Here is an 18,098-nt window from a genome sequence, read left to right on the forward strand (position 1 = left end):
CCTGGAGATACTGGCATGCCCCTCCTGGCCACCACCCTGACCAGTGCAAGGCTGACCCCCAATTCCGTGGGACTTCCATCCAGCAAGGAAACGCACTGTGCGGTGACGTGTGTTAACAGCCTTTCTGAGTCAACACAGACACGGGGTCCAAAGGAAACAGGGGAACGGGTTTCTCAGAGAGCCTGGACAGCCTCCGTCTCTGAAGGCTTTGAAGACAAGACTGGACAAAGGCCTGAGCAACCTGGTCTGACCTCAGCTCATAGCTGACTCTGCTTGGACCAGCTGCTTGGACTAGGACCTCCCGAGAGCCCTTCCAGCCTCCTTTCCTGCAGGAGCCTATAAAACATCCCGCACAAGGACTAGAGCACAAGGCCGCTCTGATCGAGTCCTTTCAGTGTCTCACCTGCCAGGGGACCCTCTTCTCTCCGCTGCTTCCTCCGTCTGAGCTCTGGCTAAGCGATTTGGAGAAACGCCCCTTCGCAGAAGGCGTAATGTGCGATGAACAGCCGCTGCAAGTGTGAAGGGAGAAAACCTCTTACAACAGGCAGGGGGAGGCACAGATCTGCTCTGCAATGTTAGAAGCTGCGCGAGGCCTCACCGGGATTCCTTCTGAGACCTGTTTTCTTGGAGGGAGGCCTTAAGCCCTTCCTGGCACCAGCCCTTGATCCTGTTCAACCCCCGACAGCCACATTAGTCAGATCTCACCATCCGGCATCTTTTCTTTCCATTCTATCGGGCTGTCTTTGCTCTGCAAGTAAAGGGCAGGTCCCGATTAGCATTCGCTGGGGCCCTGGAGTTGCTGCATTCCCTTCAGAGAAGCTACAGGCAGGGTTCATCTCCAAAGCGTCTGCAACCAGGAGTCGGCACCCTGCAATGGCATCACAGGGACAGTGCCTCCTCCGGGAGTTCAGTTCCCATCCGGGGCTGGCCCCTCAGACAGATACTCCTTGGAGGCCTTAGCAGAAGAGCAGCACACCGCGCACAGGTGCCTCAGGTGAAAAAAGGCAGGCAGTTACCGTCCCCTTTCTGCTTGTGTCAGGGAGCCACAGGCTCTCCCCATTGCCGCTGACTGTGGGGCAGCACGTTGGCAAGAGGAGGTAGCCCTGCATTCTGCCAGAGTTCATCCACCCCACCGCCCTCCAAAGAAAACATTTTCGGAGCGAGCGAATGACTCGGTCACTGTTCCATTTCTGTTGGACCGTCCTGCGCTGAGCCTCACAACTGAACAGGACAAAGTGCTTATCGGCACCTCAAGGGACAAATCAGAGTCTGGTGGACAGGTCGACCAGAAGATCAGAAGAGGACGCCGTCCCCACACGTAGAAACTGCTTCAACTTCTCCTCCTCCTCCTCCTCCTAAGCCACCTCCTCCTTCTTCTAGCCAGTTACCCAGAAAAAGTGTTTCTCTCACCAACTGTTCAGAAGCCAAACAAATTCTTTGAGACGGCTTGTAGCACCTCAGCTGCAAGGCACCACGTGGACAAGGGAGTACCGAGAAGCCAATAGGCTAATAGTCACAACGACCCCTTGCCCCTTCCTTTCCCGCTGCGCTGTCCTCTAAAGCGCCCGCATTCGCCAAGGCGTACGGGTGCGCTTGTTCTCCTCCCACAGACACGGTACCTTCTCCCACCGTCTCCGAGAAAGAGAGAGCTTTCCAGTCTCTTCCATTTCATCACAGCTCAGGTTTTGTCGTTCTGGCTTGGTGTTGACTGGTGGAACCTCCAAGCGTATTAACTGTCTTTCGGGCTTGGTAGGAGCACGAGGCTTCATCCCTTTGGCTGTGCCCCCAGCAGGTGGTGGACAAGTGGCAGTTTTGCAGGTGGCTTTCTGGAACTGAGCTTCTACCCCTAGGACAGATGAAGAAACAAACAAACAAAAAGCCCACGTTAGAACGTAGAAGCCACGTTAGAGCGTAGCAGAAACAAACATCTGATCCATGCTTAAGACAAAGGGGGTTGGCATGGTGTGCTGATCAGAACTCCCAACGGCGCTTACTAAAGTATAAGCTCTTCTGAAGCGCTGCTTTCCAGCTGCCACCAACAGCCGGAGAAAGGGTCTGCTTTGGATGAGCTGGATGATGAATGCTAACAAACAAAATCCAGTACTGGATGTTAAACCCCAGCGTTCAGACTTTGATCCCGACCTGAAAGGCGGGATCACCTGCCTCCTGCCATTGGGCTAACTACGGTATTGCACAGCCCCCGAATCCTTCAGCCTTTCCCTACAAGTCCCCTTCTGGCCACTCTGCTCTAGGACAATGGCCTCAAGGAGCCGGGTGCTCGACCCACTTTGGCATTTCCTGTCTGTACAGAGATGCTTTCCCAACCCAGTGCTCTCCTCTCACCTGTTCTGCTCTCTTGGGATTGTCCTTTCCTCATTTCCAGCCACTGCTTTTGACACTCAGTCAGGTCTTCGGGACTTGTAAGATTCCCCGGTTTTGAGGAAGTCAAGAAGATGACCGCGTCCTCCAGATCCTTGTCGCTGATGGGAACTTTGGTCTGGCAACCAAAACAGAAAAGGACGGTGGGATCACCAAAAGATCAAGGCGTGCCCCAGCGTGGGAGGAGCGAGCTTTGCTCTTGTTCCAGGTGCTTTTGCAGGGAAGCACGGCGCAAAAGCAACCTGCTGAGGTTTCCTCAGGTTTATCAAGCATTCACAACTCGACCGGTCATCTGCTGCCCCCTGCAGAGCCCTCGGCTTTTACTGTGCCAAACTTCCCAGCCCTCTGGGTTTCAGGAAGATACTGTGGCTCCAACTAGAATATCCGTTAATATCGCAATGGCTAAACCCTAAAGAAACTGGACCGTGCTCTTCACAGGTCTGTCACGCTGCGGCCTGTGGAAAGAGAGGCCCAGCGTGAGCCGTGCAGCGCAGACATGTACGGAAAGGCGGTGCAGCGGGGAGACGTAGGAGCTTGGTGGGGGAAAGACCAAGTGTCAACACTGGGAAGCTCGATGCTAGTTCAGGGTCTACAGCAGGATCCTGACAGCAACAGTACTGAGCACCGACTGCCTCCCAAGTGTGTGAGGCAATGGCTTTGTTCACTCCCGCCTGAGACTTGCTCTAGGTGCATCTCTGCAGCTTGCCCCTCCCTTTGCCCTTCAGCTTTTCACAGCTCGTGGGAGCCATTCTCTGAGAGTAAGGCAAGCAAAAACGCCCCTTGCTGAAGCTCTTCCGTTTGCTCTGGGTTGGCATGCAGGAAAATAGGGCAGAGTTGCAGGCGTTCCTTGCTTTTCTGTTCCTGACGTACCTCCTTGATGACTTTAATGAAGTCTTCTCTCTTGATCTTCCTCCTCTCCATGCCAGCCTTCTTGAATACGTCCACCAGCCTCAGCTTCTTTTTCTGCAGGAGGTTATGCGGCGTGACAAGAGCCTGGGGGTATGGTGTACAAACAAGGGGAATGCTGCCCTTCTGGGGCTGGCTGCTCTTTGGCGGTGACTGCTGAAAAGGATTAGAAAATGCTCCGAGATCACCGTCGTCCACGACCGCCATGCCTGTCGATGTGGCATCGGCTAGGCTAAAGCGGCGTCGCTACTGACCTGACCGCAGACGCTACTTCCTGTGCCCTTCCGTACTTACGTCCAGGCTGTCGGTCACGGCCGACTGGACAACAGCCCTCCTGTCTGCTCTGCGTGCCTTTGGTCTTTCCCGGTATCTTTTTTCTTGATCATTTGGGGAAGGTTTTTGTCTCAGCCATTTTTCAATGTCCCCAAAGCTTTCCAGCTCGGTTCGCAACTGCCTCCTGCCCTGATTCCAAGCCTCCGCCGTTTGTAGACCCTCTTCTATACCAGAGGTGATCTCTGTGGGCCTGAGGCTATCTTCCTCCTCCTGGGACAGCTGCAAGACAGAAAAATGACAGAAATCTGTGGCCCAAGTTGGTTTCAGAAAGGGAGAAGCTGGTCTTGCCACAGGTGGAGCAAAAATAATCATAGAATCATTGACTTGTTTAGGTTGGAAAAGACCTTTAAGATCATCACGTCCAACCGTTAACCTAGCGCTGCCAAGTCCACCACTAAACCGTGGCCATCAAGGTGATCTGCTCCATAACCTTCCCCGGCACCCAGGTCAGACTGACAGGCCTGTAGCTCCCCGGATCCTCCTTCCGGCCCTTCCTGTGGATGGGCGTCACATTGGCTAACCTCCGGTCAACTGGGACCTCCCCGGTCAGCTAGGACTCTCTCTTCTTCCCTGAGATTTTCCCTGAGCCAAAGCTCTCTGTTCAGCCAGGCCGCTCTTCTTCCCCACCGGCCCGTCTTTCGGCACGTGGGGACGGCCCGCTCCTGCGCCTTTCAGATTTCCTTCTTGAAGAACGTCCAGCCTTCCTGGACTCCTCTGCCCGTCGGGACTGCCTCCCAGGGGACTCTGCCAACCAGGCTCCTAAACAGGCCAAAGTCTGCCCTCCGGAAGTCCAAGGTGGCAGTTCTGCTGACCCCCCCTCCTTACTTCCCCCAGAATCGAAAACTCTATTTCGTCCTCATGGGGTGGTCTGTAACACATTCCCACCATGACAGCGGCCCTGTTTGGCCTTCCCCCTCATTCTTACCCACAAGCACTCAACCCTATCGTCACCATCATTAAGCATTTCACACCAGGCTGGCTCCCTGACACCAGGAAGCAGCTGAAATAACGTGTCGGCCATCTTGCTTATGAAGAACGGCCGGAGAGCTCTCCACGCTACTTGGAGAGACAGCTCTCCCTCTCCACACCGCCGGCTGGAGCTGGCTCAAGCCACGTGCCTGGGAGAGATCCTGCTCGAGGTCCAGAGCCGGCGCCTGGGCAGAGGTGGCCTCCTCTCCAGGCAGGGACGGAGCAGGCCCACTGATGCCCTCAGCCTGGCCGCCTGCTCGTTTTGCCCCTTGGCCTCTACCAGCAACTCCTCCCTCACAGCAGTGAGCAGGCGAGAATGAAAACCACAGCCACCCGCCCCGCTCCTTGCGGGGAGCGATGCTGCCGGGACTTGGAGACCTTCCCAACTCGGTGCCACCCCCAACCAGAAGAAGGCTGCTCTGTGGATACTCCTGTACCTGGGCCCTCGGCATCTTGTCGCTTTCTGTCCCGGCTTGCGGTTGTGGCAATTCTGGCAAGCTGACACTTCCTGATTTTCCATTCTCTTCTGTCTCCTTCCTTTTGGGCAGGGATGCCTCCAGTTTTCTTCTACCGTTCATCCCAAATACAGGCTCTCTTTGCTACAGGAACCCAGAAATGCAATAGTCACAGTCACTCTCATCTGGTTTGGTTTGGTCTGGGGTTTTTTTGTTTGTTTTTGTTTTAAATAATGCCCTTCTTTCTCCCATCTTCCCTTTTTCCCAGTTTCTGTTGACAAGCAGTTCTTAGAGATGCAACCAGAAAGCCCTTCCGTTATGACCAATGAACTAAGAAGTCATCAAAGAGCTGCTTTTTGAAAAGGGCTGCGGTTCCTCTTCCGAGATGAACAATACTCCAAATAGGTGATTGAATGGGAAAGTGAGCCACAGTAAGAGATCTACTCAGAATCGGTATCTGCGTATTTTTTTATGCACCTATTTCTCCCATGAGATCCCCGCTTGATTTTCCGCAATCCAGTGACACAACAAGTGCCTCAATCCATATTGCGTACCTGTCCTGTCTGCCGCTGTTCTTCAGAAGTAGGCAATGGCAATTCAGGGCTCTCGAACGGAGTGGTTTTGGCCTGCCTTCCTTCTGCGCTTGCACGCTGGGGCAACGATCTGAAAATACGCAGCGGGCTGAGTCGGTATGACTGCAGGAAGAGTTTCTTCTCCATCCTGTGCTCACGCTGCTCACCCGCTTCGGCAGCAGAGCGAGCTCTCGTCACCCAACTGTCGTCTTCCCCTCCACAGAGACAGGGATAAGCCTGAGCTGTAACGCTCAGACGTGCCACCAAGGAAATGAAGGAGACGGGCTTTTCCCGTCAGTCAGGCTCCGGGACATGCAGCCCGATGCGGCCCTCTGGATGGAACGACGAGAGGATTTGCATCCTGTGCAATCACAGGCACCTGGAGATACTGGCATGCCCCTCCTGGCCACCACCCTGACCAGTGCAAGGCTGACCCCCAATTCCGTGGGACTTCCATCCAGCAAGGAAACGCACTGTGCGGTGACGTGTGTTAACAGCCTTTCTGAGTCAACACAGACACGGGGTCCAAAGGAAACAGGGGAACGGGTTTCTCAGAGAGCCTGGACAGCCTCCGTCCCTGAAGGCTTTGAAGACAAGACTGGACAAAGGCCTGAGCAACCTGGTCTGACCTCAGCTCATAGCTGACTCTGCTTGGACCAGCTGCTTGGACTAGGACCTCCCGAGAGCCCTTCCAGCCTCCTTTCCTGCAGGAGCCTATAAAACATCCCGCACAAGGACTAGAGCACAAGGCCGCTCTGATCGAGTCCTTTCAGTGTCTCACCTGCCAGGGGACCCTCTTCTCTCCGCTGCTTCCTCCGTCTGAGCTCTGGCTAAGCGATTTGGAGAAACGCCCCTTCGCAGAAGGCGTAATGTGCGATGAACAGCCGCTGCAAGTGTGAAGGGAGAAAACCTCTTACAACAGGCAGGGGGAGGCACAGATCTGCTCTGCAATGTTAGAAGCTGCGCGAGGCCTCACCGGGATTCCTTCTGAGACCTGTTTTCTTGGAGGGAGGCCTTAAGCCCTTCCTGGCACCAGCCCTTGATCCTGTTCAACCCCCGACAGCCACATTAGTCAGATCTCACCATCCGGCATCTTTTCTTTCCATTCTATCGGGCTGTCTTTGCTCTGCAAGTAAAGGGCAGGTCCCGATTAGCATTCGCTGGGGCCCTGGAGTTGCTGCATTCCCTTCAGAGAAGCTACAGGCAGGGTTTATCTCCAAAGCGTCTGCAACCAGGAGTCGGCACCCTGCAATGGCATCACAGGGACAGTGCCTCCTCCGGGAGTTCAGTTCCCATCCGGGGCTGGCCCCTCAGACAGATACTCCTTGGAGGCCTTAGCAGAAGAGCAGCACACCGCGCACAGGTGCCTCAGGTGAAAAAAGGCAGGCAGTTACCGTCCCCTTTCTGCTTGTGTCAGGGAGCCACAGGCTCTCCCCATTGCCGCTGACTGTGGGGCAGCACGTTGGCAGGAGGAGGTAGCCCTGCATTCTGCCAGAGTTCATCCACCCCACCGCCCTCCAAAGAAAACATTTTCGGAGCGACCGAATGACAAACAAAAAGCCCATGTTAGACCGTAGAAGCCACGTTAGAGCGTAGCAGAAACAAACATCTGATCCATGCTTAAGACAAAGGGGGTTGGCATGGTGTGCTGATCAGAACTCCCAACGGCGCTTACTAAAGTATAAGCTCTTCTGAAGCGCTGCTTTCCAGCTGCCACCAACAGCCGGAGAAAGGGTCTGCTTTGGATGAGCTGGATGATGAATGCTAACAAACAAAATCCAGTACTGGATGTTAAACCCCAGCGTTCAGACTTTGATCCCGACCTGAAAGGCGGGATCACCTGCCTCCTGCCATTGGGCTAACTACGGTATTGCACAGCCCCCGAATCCTTCAGCCTTTCCCTACAAGTCCCCTTCTGGCCACTCTGCTCTAGGACAATGGCCTCAAGGAGCCGGGTGCTCGACCCACTTTGGCATTTCCTGTCTGTACAGAGATGCTTTCCCAACCCAGTGCTCTCCTCTCACCTGTTCTGCTCTCTTGGGATTGTCCTTTCCTCATTTCCAGCCACTGCTTTTGACACTCAGTCAGGTCTTCGGGACTTGTAAGATTCCCCGGTTTTGAGGAAGTCAAGAAGATGACCGCGTCCTCCAGATCCTTGTCGCTGATGGGAACTTTGGTCTGGCAACCAAAACAGAAAAGGACGGTGGGATCACCAAAAGATCAAGGCGTGCCCCAGCGTGGGAGGAGCGAGCTTTGCTCTTGTTCCAGGTGCTTTTGCAGGGAAGCACGGCGCAAAAGCAACCTGCTGAGGTTTCCTCAGGTTTATCAAGCATTCACAACTCGACCGGTCATCTGCTGCCCCCTGCAGAGCCCTCGGCTTTTACTGTGCCAAACTTCCCAGCCCTCTGGGTTTCAGGAAGATACTGTGGCTCCAACTAGAATATCCGTTAATATCGCAATGGCTAAACCCTAAAGAAACTGGACCGTGCTCTTCACAGGTCTGTCACGCTGCGGCCTGTGGAAAGAGAGGCCCAGCGTGAGCCGTGCAGCGCAGACATGTACGGAAAGGCGGTGCAGCGGGGAGACGTAGGAGCTTGGTGGGGGAAAGACCAAGTGTCAACACTGGGAAGCTCGATGCTAGTTCAGGGTCTACAGCAGGATCCTGACAGCAACAGTACTGAGCACCGACTGCCTCCCAAGTGTGTGAGGCAATGGCTTTGTTCACTCCCGCCTGAGACTTGCTCTAGGTGCATCTCTGCAGCTTGCCCCTCCCTTTGCCCTTCAGCTTTTCACAGCTCGTGGGAGCCATTCTCTGAGAGTAAGGCAAGCAAAAACGCCCCTTGCTGAAGCTCTTCCGTTTGCTCTGGGTTGGCATGCAGGAAAATAGGGCAGAGTTGCAGGCGTTCCTTGCTTTTCTGTTCCTGACGTACCTCCTTGATGACTTTAATGAAGTCTTCTCTCTTGATCTTCCTCCTCTCCATGCCAGCCTTCTTGAATACGTCCACCAGCCTCAGCTTCTTTTTCTGCAGGAGGTTATGCGGCGTGACAAGAGCCTGGGGGTATGGTGTACAAACAAGGGGAATGCTGCCCTTCTGGGGCTGGCTGCTCTTTGGCGGTGACTGCTGAAAAGGATTAGAAAATGCTCCGAGATCACCGTCGTCCACGACCGCCATGCCTGTCGATGTGGCATCGGCTAGGCTAAAGCGGCGTCGCTACTGACCTGACCGCAGACGCTACTTCCTGTGCCCTTCCGTACTTACGTCCAGGCTGTCGGTCACGGCCGACTGGACAACAGCCCTCCTGTCTGCTCTGCGTGCCTTTGGTCTTTCCCGGTATCTTTTTTCTTGATCATTTGGGGAAGGTTTTTGTCTCAGCCATTTTTCAATGTCCCCAAAGCTTTCCAGCTCGGTTCGCAACTGCCTCCTGCCCTGATTCCAAGCCTCCGCCGTTTGTAGACCCTCTTCTATACCAGAGGTGATCTCTGTGGGCCTGAGGCGATCTTCCTCCTCCTGGGACAGCTGCAAGACAGAAAAATGACAGAAATCTGTGGCCCAAGTTGGTTTCAGAAAGGGAGAAGCTGGTCTTGCCACAGGTGGAGCAAAAATAATCATAGAATCATTGACTTGTTTAGGTTGGAAAAGACCTTTAAGATCATCACGTCCAACCGTTAACCTAGCGCTGCCAAGTCCACCACTAAACCGTGGCCATCAAGGTGATCTGCTCCATAACCTTCCCCGGCACCCAGGTCAGACTGACAGGCCTGTAGCTCCCCGGATCCTCCTTCCGGCCCTTCCTGTGGATGGGCGTCACATTGGCTAACCTCCGGTCAACTGGGACCTCCCCGGTCAGCTAGGACTCTCTCTTCTTCCCTGAGATTTTCCCTGAGCCAAAGCTCTCTGTTCAGCCAGGCCGCTCTTCTTCCCCACCGGCCCGTCTTTCGGCACGTGGGGACGGCCCGCTCCTGCGCCTTTCAGATTTCCTTCTTGAAGAACGTCCAGCCTTCCTGGACTCCTCTGCCCGTCGGGACTGCCTCCCAGGGGACTCTGCCAACCAGGCTCCTAAACAGGCCAAAGTCTGCCCTCCGGAAGTCCAAGGTGGCAGTTCTGCTGACCCCCCCTCCTTACTTCCCCCAGAATCGAAAACTCTATTTCGTCCTCATGGGGTGGTCTGTAACACATTCCCACCATGACAGCGGCCCTGTTTGGCCTTCCCCCTCATTCTTACCCACAAGCACTCAACCCTATCGTCACCATCATTAAGCATTTCACACCAGGCTGGCTCCCTGACACCAGGAAGCAGCTGAAATAACGTGTCGGCCATCTTGCTTATGAAGAACGGCCGGAGAGCTCTCCACGCTACTTGGAGAGACAGCTCTCCCTCTCCACACCGCCGGCTGGAGCTGGCTCAAGCCACGTGCCTGGGAGAGATCCTGCTCGAGGTCCAGAGCCGGCGCCTGGGCAGAGGTGGCCTCCTCTCCAGGCAGGGACGGAGCAGGCCCACTGATGCCCTCAGCCTGGCCGCCTGCTCGTTTTGCCCCTTGGCCTCTACCAGCAACTCCTCCCTCACAGCAGTGAGCAGGCGAGAATGAAAACCACAGCCACCCGCCCCGCTCCTTGCGGGGAGCGATGCTGCCGGGACTTGGAGACCTTCCCAACTCGGTGCCACCCCCAACCAGAAGAAGGCTGCTCTGTGGATACTCCTGTACCTGGGCCCTCGGCATCTTGTCGCTTTCTGTCCCGGCTTGCGGTTGTGGCAATTCTGGCAAGCTGACACTTCCTGATTTTCCATTCTCTTCTGTCTCCTTCCTTTTGGGCAGGGATGCCTCCAGTTTTCTTCTACCGTTCATCCCAAATACAGGCTCTCTTTGCTACAGGAACCCAGAAATGCAATAGTCACAGTCACTCTCATCTGGTTTGGTTTGGTCTGGGGTTTTTTTGTTTGTTTTTGTTTTAAATAATGCCCTTCTTTCTCCCATCTTCCCTTTTTCCCAGTTTCTGTTGACAAGCAGTTCTTAGAGATGCAACCAGAAAGCCCTTCCGTTATGACCAATGAACTAAGAAGTCATCAAAGAGCTGCTTTTTGAAAAGGGCTGCGGTTCCTCTTCCGAGATGAACAATACTCCAAATAGGTGATTGAATGGGAAAGTGAGCCACAGTAAGAGATCTACTCAGAATCGGTATCTGCGTATTTTTTTATGCACCTATTTCTCCCACGAGATCCCCGCTTGATTTTCCGCAATCCAGTGACACAACAAGTGCCTCAATCCATATTGCGTACCTGTCCTGTCTGCCGCTGTTCTTCAGAAGTAGGCAATGGCAATTCAGGGCTCTCGAACGGAGTGGTTTTGGCCTGCCTTCCTTCTGCGCTTGCACGCTGGGGCAACGATCTGAAAATACGCAGCGGGCTGAGTCGGTATGACTGCAGGAAGAGTTTCTTCTCCATCCTGTGCTCACGCTGCTCACCCGCTTCGGCAGCAGAGCGAGCTCTCGTCACCCAACTGTCGTCTTCCCCTCCACAGAGACAGGGATAAGCCTGAGCTGTAACGCTCAGACGTGCCACCAAGGAAATGAAGGAGACGGGCTTTTCCCGTCAGTCAGGCTCCGGGACATGCAGCCCGATGCGGCCCTCTGGATGGAACGACGAGAGGATTTGCATCCTGTGCAATCACAGGCACCTGGAGATACTGGCATGCCCCTCCTGGCCACCACCCTGACCAGTGCAAGGCTGACCCCCAATTCCGTGGGACTTCCATCCAGCAAGGAAACGCACTGCGCGGTGACGTGTGTTAACAGCCTTTCTGAGTCAACACAGACACGGGGTCCAAAGGAAACAGGGGAACGGGTTTCTCAGAGAGCCTGGACAGCCTCCGTCTCTGAAGGCTTTGAAGACAAGACTGGACAAAGGCCTGAGCAACCTGGTCTGACCTCAGCTCATAGCTGACTCTGCTTGGACCAGCTGCTTGGACTAGGACCTCCCGAGAGCCCTTTCAGCCTCCTTTCCTGCAGGAGCCTATAAAACATCCCGCACAAGGACTAGAGCACAAGGCCGCTCTGATCGAGTCCTTTCAGTGTCTCACCTGCCAGGGGACCCTCTTCTCTCCGCTGCTTCCTCCGTCTGAGCTCTGGCTAAGCGATTTGGAGAAACGCCCCTTCGCAGAAGGCGTAATGTGCGATGAACAGCCGCTGCAAGTGTGAAGGGAGAAAACCTCTTACAACAGGCAGGGGGAGGCACAGATCTGCTCTGCAATGTTAGAAGCTGCGCGAGGCCTCACCGGGATTCCTTCTGAGACCTGTTTTCTTGGAGGGAGGCCTTAAGCCCTTCCTGGCACCAGCCCTTGATCCTGTTCAACCCCCGACAGCCACATTAGTCAGATCTCACCATCCGGCATCTTTTCTTTCCATTCTATCGGGCTGTCTTTGCTCTGCAAGTAAAGGGCAGGTCCCGATTAGCATTCGCTGGGGCCCTGGAGTTGCTGCATTCCCTTCAGAGAAGCTACAGGCAGGGTTTATCTCCAAAGCGTCTGCAACCAGGAGTCGGCACCCTGCAATGGCATCACAGGGACAGTGCCTCCTCCGGGAGTTCAGTTCCCATCCGGGGCTGGCCCCTCAGACAGATACTCCTTGGAGGCCTTAGCAGAAGAGCAGCACACCGCGCACAGGTGCCTCAGGTGAAAAAAGGCAGGCAGTTACCGTCCCCTTTCTGCTTGTGTCAGGGAGCCACAGGCTCTCCCCATTGCCGCTGACTGTGGGGCAGCACGTTGGCAAGAGGAGGTAGCCCTGCATTCTGCCAGAGTTCATCCACCCCACCGCCCTCCAAAGAAAACATTTTCGGAGCGAGCGAATGACTCGGTCACTGTTCCATTTCTGTTGGACCGTCCTGCGCTGAGCCTCACAACTGAACAGGACAAAGTGCTTATCGGCACCTCAAGGGACAAATCAGAGTCTGGTGGACAGGTCGACCAGAAGATCAGAAGAGGACGCCGTCCCCACACGTAGAAACTGCTTCAACTTCTCCTCCTCCTCCTCCTCCTAAGCCACCTCCTCCTTCTTCTAGCCAGTTACCCAGAAAAAGTGTTTCTCTCACCAACTGTTCAGAAGCCAAACAAATTCTTTGAGACGGCTTGTAGCACCTCAGCTGCAAGGCACCACGTGGACAAGGGAGTACCGAGAAGCCAATAGGCTAATAGTCACAACGACCCCTTGCCCCTTCCTTTCCCGCTGCGCTGTCCTCTAAAGCGCCCGCATTCGCCAAGGCGTACGGGTGCGCTTGTTCTCCTCCCACAGACACGGTACCTTCTCCCACCGTCTCCGAGAAAGAGAGAGCTTTCCAGTCTCTTCCATTTCATCACAGCTCAGGTTTTGTCGTTCTGGCTTGGTGTTGACTGGTGGAACCTCCAAGCGTATTAACTGTCTTTCGGGCTTGGTAGGAGCACGAGGCTTCATCCCTTTGGCTGTGCCCCCAGCAGGTGGTGGACAAGTGGCAGTTTTGCAGGTGGCTTTCTGGAACTGAGCTTCTACCCCTAGGACAGATGAAGAAACAAACAAACAAAAAGCCCACGTTAGAACGTAGAAGCCACGTTAGAGCGTAGCAGAAACAAACATCTGATCCATGCTTAAGACAAAGGGGGTTGGCATGGTGTGCTGATCAGAACTCCCAACGGCGCTTACTAAAGTATAAGCTCTTCTGAAGCGCTGCTTTCCAGCTGCCACCAACAGCCGGAGAAAGGGTCTGCTTTGGATGAGCTGGATGATGAATGCTAACAAACAAAATCCAGTACTGGATGTTAAACCCCAGCGTTCAGACTTTGATCCCGACCTGAAAGGCGGGATCACCTGCCTCCTGCCATTGGGCTAACTACGGTATTGCACAGCCCCCGAATCCTTCAGCCTTTCCCTACAAGTCCCCTTCTGGCCACTCTGCTCTAGGACAATGGCCTCAAGGAGCCGGGTGCTCGACCCACTTTGGCATTTCCTGTCTGTACAGAGATGCTTTCCCAACCCAGTGCTCTCCTCTCACCTGTTCTGCTCTCTTGGGATTGTCCTTTCCTCATTTCCAGCCACTGCTTTTGACACTCAGTCAGGTCTTCGGGACTTGTAAGATTCCCCGGTTTTGAGGAAGTCAAGAAGATGACCGCGTCCTCCAGATCCTTGTCGCTGATGGGAACTTTGGTCTGGCAACCAAAACAGAAAAGGACGGTGGGATCACCAAAAGATCAAGGCGTGCCCCAGCGTGGGAGGAGCGAGCTTTGCTCTTGTTCCAGGTGCTTTTGCAGGGAAGCACGGCGCAAAAGCAACCTGCTGAGGTTTCCTCAGGTTTATCAAGCATTCACAACTCGACCGGTCATCTGCTGCCCCCTGCAGAGCCCTCGGCTTTTACTGTGCCAAACTTCCCAGCCCTCTGGGTTTCAGGAAGATACTGTGGCTCCAACTAGAATATCCGTTAATATCGCAATGGCTAAACCCTAAAGAAACTGGACCGTGCTCTTCACAGGTCTGTCACGCTGCGGCCTGTGGAAAGAGAGGCCCAGCGTGAGCCGTGCAGCGCAGACATGTACGGAAAGGCGGTGCAGCGGGGAGACGTAGGAGCTTGGTGGGGGAAAGACCAAGTGTCAACACTGGGAAGCTCGATGCTAGTTCAGGGTCTACAGCAGGATCCTGACAGCAACAGTACTGAGCACCGACTGCCTCCCAAGTGTGTGAGGCAATGGCTTTGTTCACTCCCGCCTGAGACTTGCTCTAGGTGCATCTCTGCAGCTTGCCCCTCCCTTTGCCCTTCAGCTTTTCACAGCTCGTGGGAGCCATTCTCTGAGAGTAAGGCAAGCAAAAACGCCCCTTGCTGAAGCTCTTCCGTTTGCTCTGGGTTGGCATGCAGGAAAATAGGGCAGAGTTGCAGGCGTTCCTTGCTTTTCTGTTCCTGACGTACCTCCTTGATGACTTTAATGAAGTCTTCTCTCTTGATCTTCCTCCTCTCCATGCCAGCCTTCTTGAATACGTCCACCAGCCTCAGCTTCTTTTTCTGCAGGAGGTTATGCGGCGTGACAAGAGCCTGGGGGTATGGTGTACAAACAAGGGGAATGCTGCCCTTCTGGGGCTGGCTGCTCTTTGGCGGTGACTGCTGAAAAGGATTAGAAAATGCTCCGAGATCACCGTCGTCCACGACCGCCATGCCTGTCGATGTGGCATCGGCTAGGCTAAAGCGGCGTCGCTACTGACCTGACCGCAGACGCTACTTCCTGTGCCCTTCCGTACTTACGTCCAGGCTGTCGGTCACGGCCGACTGGACAACAGCCCTCCTGTCTGCTCTGCGTGCCTTTGGTCTTTCCCGGTATCTTTTTTCTTGATCATTTGGGGAAGGTTTTTGTCTCAGCCATTTTTCAATGTCCCCAAAGCTTTCCAGCTCGGTTCGCAACTGCCTCCTGCCCTGATTCCAAGCCTCCGCCGTTTGTAGACCCTCTTCTATACCAGAGGTGATCTCTGTGGGCCTGAGGCGATCTTCCTCCTCCTGGGACAGCTGCAAGACAGAAAAATGACAGAAATCTGTGGCCCAAGTTGGTTTCAGAAAGGGAGAAGCTGGTCTTGCCACAGGTGGAGCAAAAATAATCATAGAATCATTGACTTGTTTAGGTTGGAAAAGACCTTTAAGATCATCACGTCCAACCGTTAACCTAGCGCTGCCAAGTCCACCACTAAACCGTGGCCATCAAGGTGATCTGCTCCATAACCTTCCCCGGCACCCAGGTCAGACTGACAGGCCTGTAGCTCCCCGGATCCTCCTTCCGGCCCTTCCTGTGGATGGGCGTCACATTGGCTAACCTCCGGTCAACTGGGACCTCCCCGGTCAGCTAGGACTCTCTCTTCTTCCCTGAGATTTTCCCTGAGCCAAAGCTCTCTGTTCAGCCAGGCCGCTCTTCTTCCCCACCGGCCCGTCTTTCGGCACGTGGGGACGGCCCGCTCCTGCGCCTTTCAGATTTCCTTCTTGAAGAACGTCCAGCCTTCCTGGACTCCTCTGCCCGTCGGGACTGCCTCCCAGGGGACTCTGCCAACCAGGCTCCTAAACAGGCCAAAGTCTGCCCTCCGGAAGTCCAAGGTGGCAGTTCTGCTGACCCCCCCTCCTTACTTCCCCCAGAATCGAAAACTCTATTTCGTCCTCATGGGGTGGTCTGTAACACATTCCCACCATGACAGCGGCCCTGTTTGGCCTTCCCCCTCATTCTTACCCACAAGCACTCAACCCTATCGTCACCATCATTAAGCATTTCACACCAGGCTGGCTCCCTGACACCAGGAAGCAGCTGAAATAACGTGTCGGCCATCTTGCTTATGAAGAACGGCCGGAGAGCTCTCCACGCTACTTGGAGAGACAGCTCTCCCTCTCCACACCGCCGGCTGGAGCTGGCTCAAGCCACGTGCCTGGGAGAGATCCTGCTCGAGGTCCAGAGCCGGCGCCTGGGCAGAGGTGGCCTCCTCTCCAGGCAGGGACGGAGCAGGCCCACTGATGCCCTCAGCCTGGCCGCCTGCTCGTTTTGCCCCTTGGCCTCTACCAGCAACTCCTCCCTCACAGCAGTGAGCAGGCGAGAATGAAAACCACAGCCACCCGCCCCGCTCCTTGCGGGGAGCGATGCTGCCGGGACTTGGAGACCTTCCCAACTCGGTGCCACCCCCAACCAGAAGAAGGCTGCTCTGTGGATACTCCTGTACCTGGGCCCTCGGCATCTTGTCGCTTTCTGTCCCGGCTTGCGGTTGTGGCAATTCTGGCAAGCTGACACTTCCTGATTTTCCATTCTCTTCTGTCTCCTTCCTTTTGGGCAGGGATGCCTCCAGTTTTCTTCTACCGTTCATCCCAAATACAGGCTCTCTTTGCTACAGGAACCCAGAAATGCAATAGTCACAGTCACTCTCATCTGGTTTGGTTTGGTCTGGGGTTTTTTTGTTTGTTTTTGTTTTAAATAATGCCCTTCTTTCTCCCATCTTCCCTTTTTCCCAGTTTCTGTTGACAAGCAGTTCTTAGAGATGCAACCAGAAAGCCCTTCCGTTATGACCAATGAACTAAGAAGTCATCAAAGAGCTGCTTTTTGAAAAGGGCTGTGGTTCCTCTTCCGAGATGAACAATACTCCAAATAGGTGATTGAATGGGAAAGTGAGCCACAGTAAGAGATCTACTCAGAATCGGTATCTGCGTATTTTTTTATGCACCTATTTCTCCCACGAGATCCCCGCTTGATTTTCCGCAATCCAGTGACACAACAAGTGCCTCAATCCATATTGCGTACCTGTCCTGTCTGCCGCTGTTCTTCAGAAGTAGGCAATGGCAATTCAGGGCTCTCGAACGGAGTGGTTTTGGCCTGCCTTCCTTCTGCGCTTGCACGCTGGGGCAACGATCTGAAAATACGCAGCGGGCTGAGTCGGTATGACTGCAGGAAGAGTTTCTTCTCCATCCTGTGCTCACGCTGCTCACCCGCTTCGGCAGCAGAGCGAGCTCTCGTCACCCAACTGTCGTCTTCCCCTCCACAGAGACAGGGATAAGCCTGAGCTGTAACGCTCAGACGTGCCACCAAGGAAATGAAGGAGACGGGCTTTTCCCGTCAGTCAGGCTCCGGGACATGCAGCCCGATGCGGCCCTCTGGATGGAACGACGAGAGGATTTGCATCCTGTGCAATCACAGGCACCTGGAGATACTGGCATGCCCCTCCTGGCCACCACCCTGACCAGTGCAAGGCTGACCCCCAATTCCGTGGGACTTCCATCCAGCAAGGAAACGCACTGCGCGGTGACGTGTGTTAACAGCCTTTCTGAGTCAACACAGACACGGGGTCCAAAGGAAACAGGGGAACGGGTTTCTCAGAGAGCCTGGACAGCCTCCGTCCCTGAAGGCTTTGAAGACAAGACTGGACAAAGGCCTGAGCAACCTGGTCTGACCTCAGCTCATAGCTGACTCTGCTTGGACCAGCTGCTTGGACTAGGACCTCCCGAGAGCCCTTCCAGCCTCCTTTCCTGCAGGAGCCTATAAAACATCCCGCACAAGGACTAGAGCACAAGGCCGCTCTGATCGAGTCCTTTCAGTGTCTCACCTGCCAGGGGACCCTCTTCTCTCCGCTGCTTCCTCCGTCTGAGCTCTGGCTAAGCGATTTGGAGAAACGCCCCTTCGCAGAAGGCGTAATGTGCGATGAACAGCCGCTGCAAGTGTGAAGGGAGAAAACCTCTTACAACAGGCAGGGGGAGGCACAGATCTGCTCTGCAATGTTAGAAGCTGCGCGAGGCCTCACCGGGATTCCTTCTGAGACCTGTTTTCTTGGAGGGAGGCCTTAAGCCCTTCCTGGCACCAGCCCTTGATCCTGTTCAACCCCCGACAGCCACATTAGTCAGATCTCACCATCCGGCATCTTTTCTTTCCATTCTATCGGGCTGTCTTTGCTCTGCAAGTAAAGGGCAGGTCCCGATTAGCATTCGCTGGGGCCCTGGAGTTGCTGCATTCCCTTCAGAGAAG

The 18,098-nt window shown here is 54.6% G+C and overlaps 2 protein-coding genes across 2 annotated transcripts; both read right to left on the bottom strand.

Annotated features, from left to right (window-relative positions):
- Window positions 1-650: 650 nt before the first annotated feature.
- Window positions 651-8,939, bottom strand: LOC129197869 (EF-hand calcium-binding domain-containing protein 12-like). Its single transcript, XM_054806672.1, has 10 exons — window positions 8,875-8,939; window positions 6,591-6,740; window positions 6,396-6,501; window positions 5,597-5,705; window positions 5,007-5,186; window positions 3,580-3,928; window positions 3,250-3,441; window positions 2,344-2,497; window positions 1,620-1,846; window positions 651-748 (listed from the first exon to the last, which is right to left on the bottom strand). The coding sequence occupies exons 5-10, from the start codon at window positions 5,105-5,107 to the stop codon at window positions 695-697; spliced, it is 1,077 nt and encodes a 358-aa protein (XP_054662647.1). The 5' UTR covers window positions 5,108-5,186; window positions 5,597-5,705; window positions 6,396-6,501; window positions 6,591-6,740; window positions 8,875-8,939; the 3' UTR covers window positions 651-694.
- Window positions 8,940-11,802: 2,863 nt separating this feature from the next.
- LOC129197788 (EF-hand calcium-binding domain-containing protein 12-like) lies at window positions 11,803-17,730 on the bottom strand. Its single transcript, XM_054806527.1, has 8 exons — window positions 17,683-17,730; window positions 16,884-16,992; window positions 16,294-16,473; window positions 14,867-15,215; window positions 14,537-14,728; window positions 13,631-13,784; window positions 12,907-13,133; window positions 11,803-12,035 (listed from the first exon to the last, which is right to left on the bottom strand). Exons 3-8 carry the CDS (start codon window positions 16,392-16,394, stop codon window positions 11,982-11,984), a joined length of 1,077 nt encoding a protein of 358 aa, XP_054662502.1. The 5' UTR covers window positions 16,395-16,473; window positions 16,884-16,992; window positions 17,683-17,730; the 3' UTR covers window positions 11,803-11,981.
- Window positions 17,731-18,098: the final 368 nt, after the last annotated feature.

Source organism: Grus americana, chromosome 29, assembly GCF_028858705.1.
Source record: "Grus americana isolate bGruAme1 chromosome 29, bGruAme1.mat, whole genome shotgun sequence".
NCBI classification, from domain to species: domain Eukaryota; kingdom Metazoa; phylum Chordata; class Aves; order Gruiformes; family Gruidae; genus Grus; species Grus americana.

Coding starts and splice junctions, on each gene's coding strand:
- LOC129197869 (XM_054806672.1), bottom strand. CDS start 5,107: ATGGAAAATCAGGAAGTGTCAGCTTGCCAGAATTGCCACAACCGCAAG. Junction 1,847..2,343: donor ATCCCAAGAGAGCAGAACAG/GTGAGAGGAGAG, acceptor CATCTGTCCTAG/GGGTAGAAGCTCAGTTCCAG. Junction 749..1,619: donor CTCGGAGACGGTGGGAGAAG/GTACCGTGTCTG, acceptor CTTTACTTGCAG/AGCAAAGACAGCCCGATAGA.
- LOC129197788 (XM_054806527.1), bottom strand. CDS start 16,394: ATGGAAAATCAGGAAGTGTCAGCTTGCCAGAATTGCCACAACCGCAAG. Junction 14,729..14,866: donor CCGTGACCGACAGCCTGGAC/GTAAGTACGGAA, acceptor AATCCTTTTCAG/CAGTCACCGCCAAAGAGCAG. Junction 12,036..12,906: donor CTCGGAGACGGTGGGAGAAG/GTACCGTGTCTG, acceptor CTTTACTTGCAG/AGCAAAGACAGCCCGATAGA.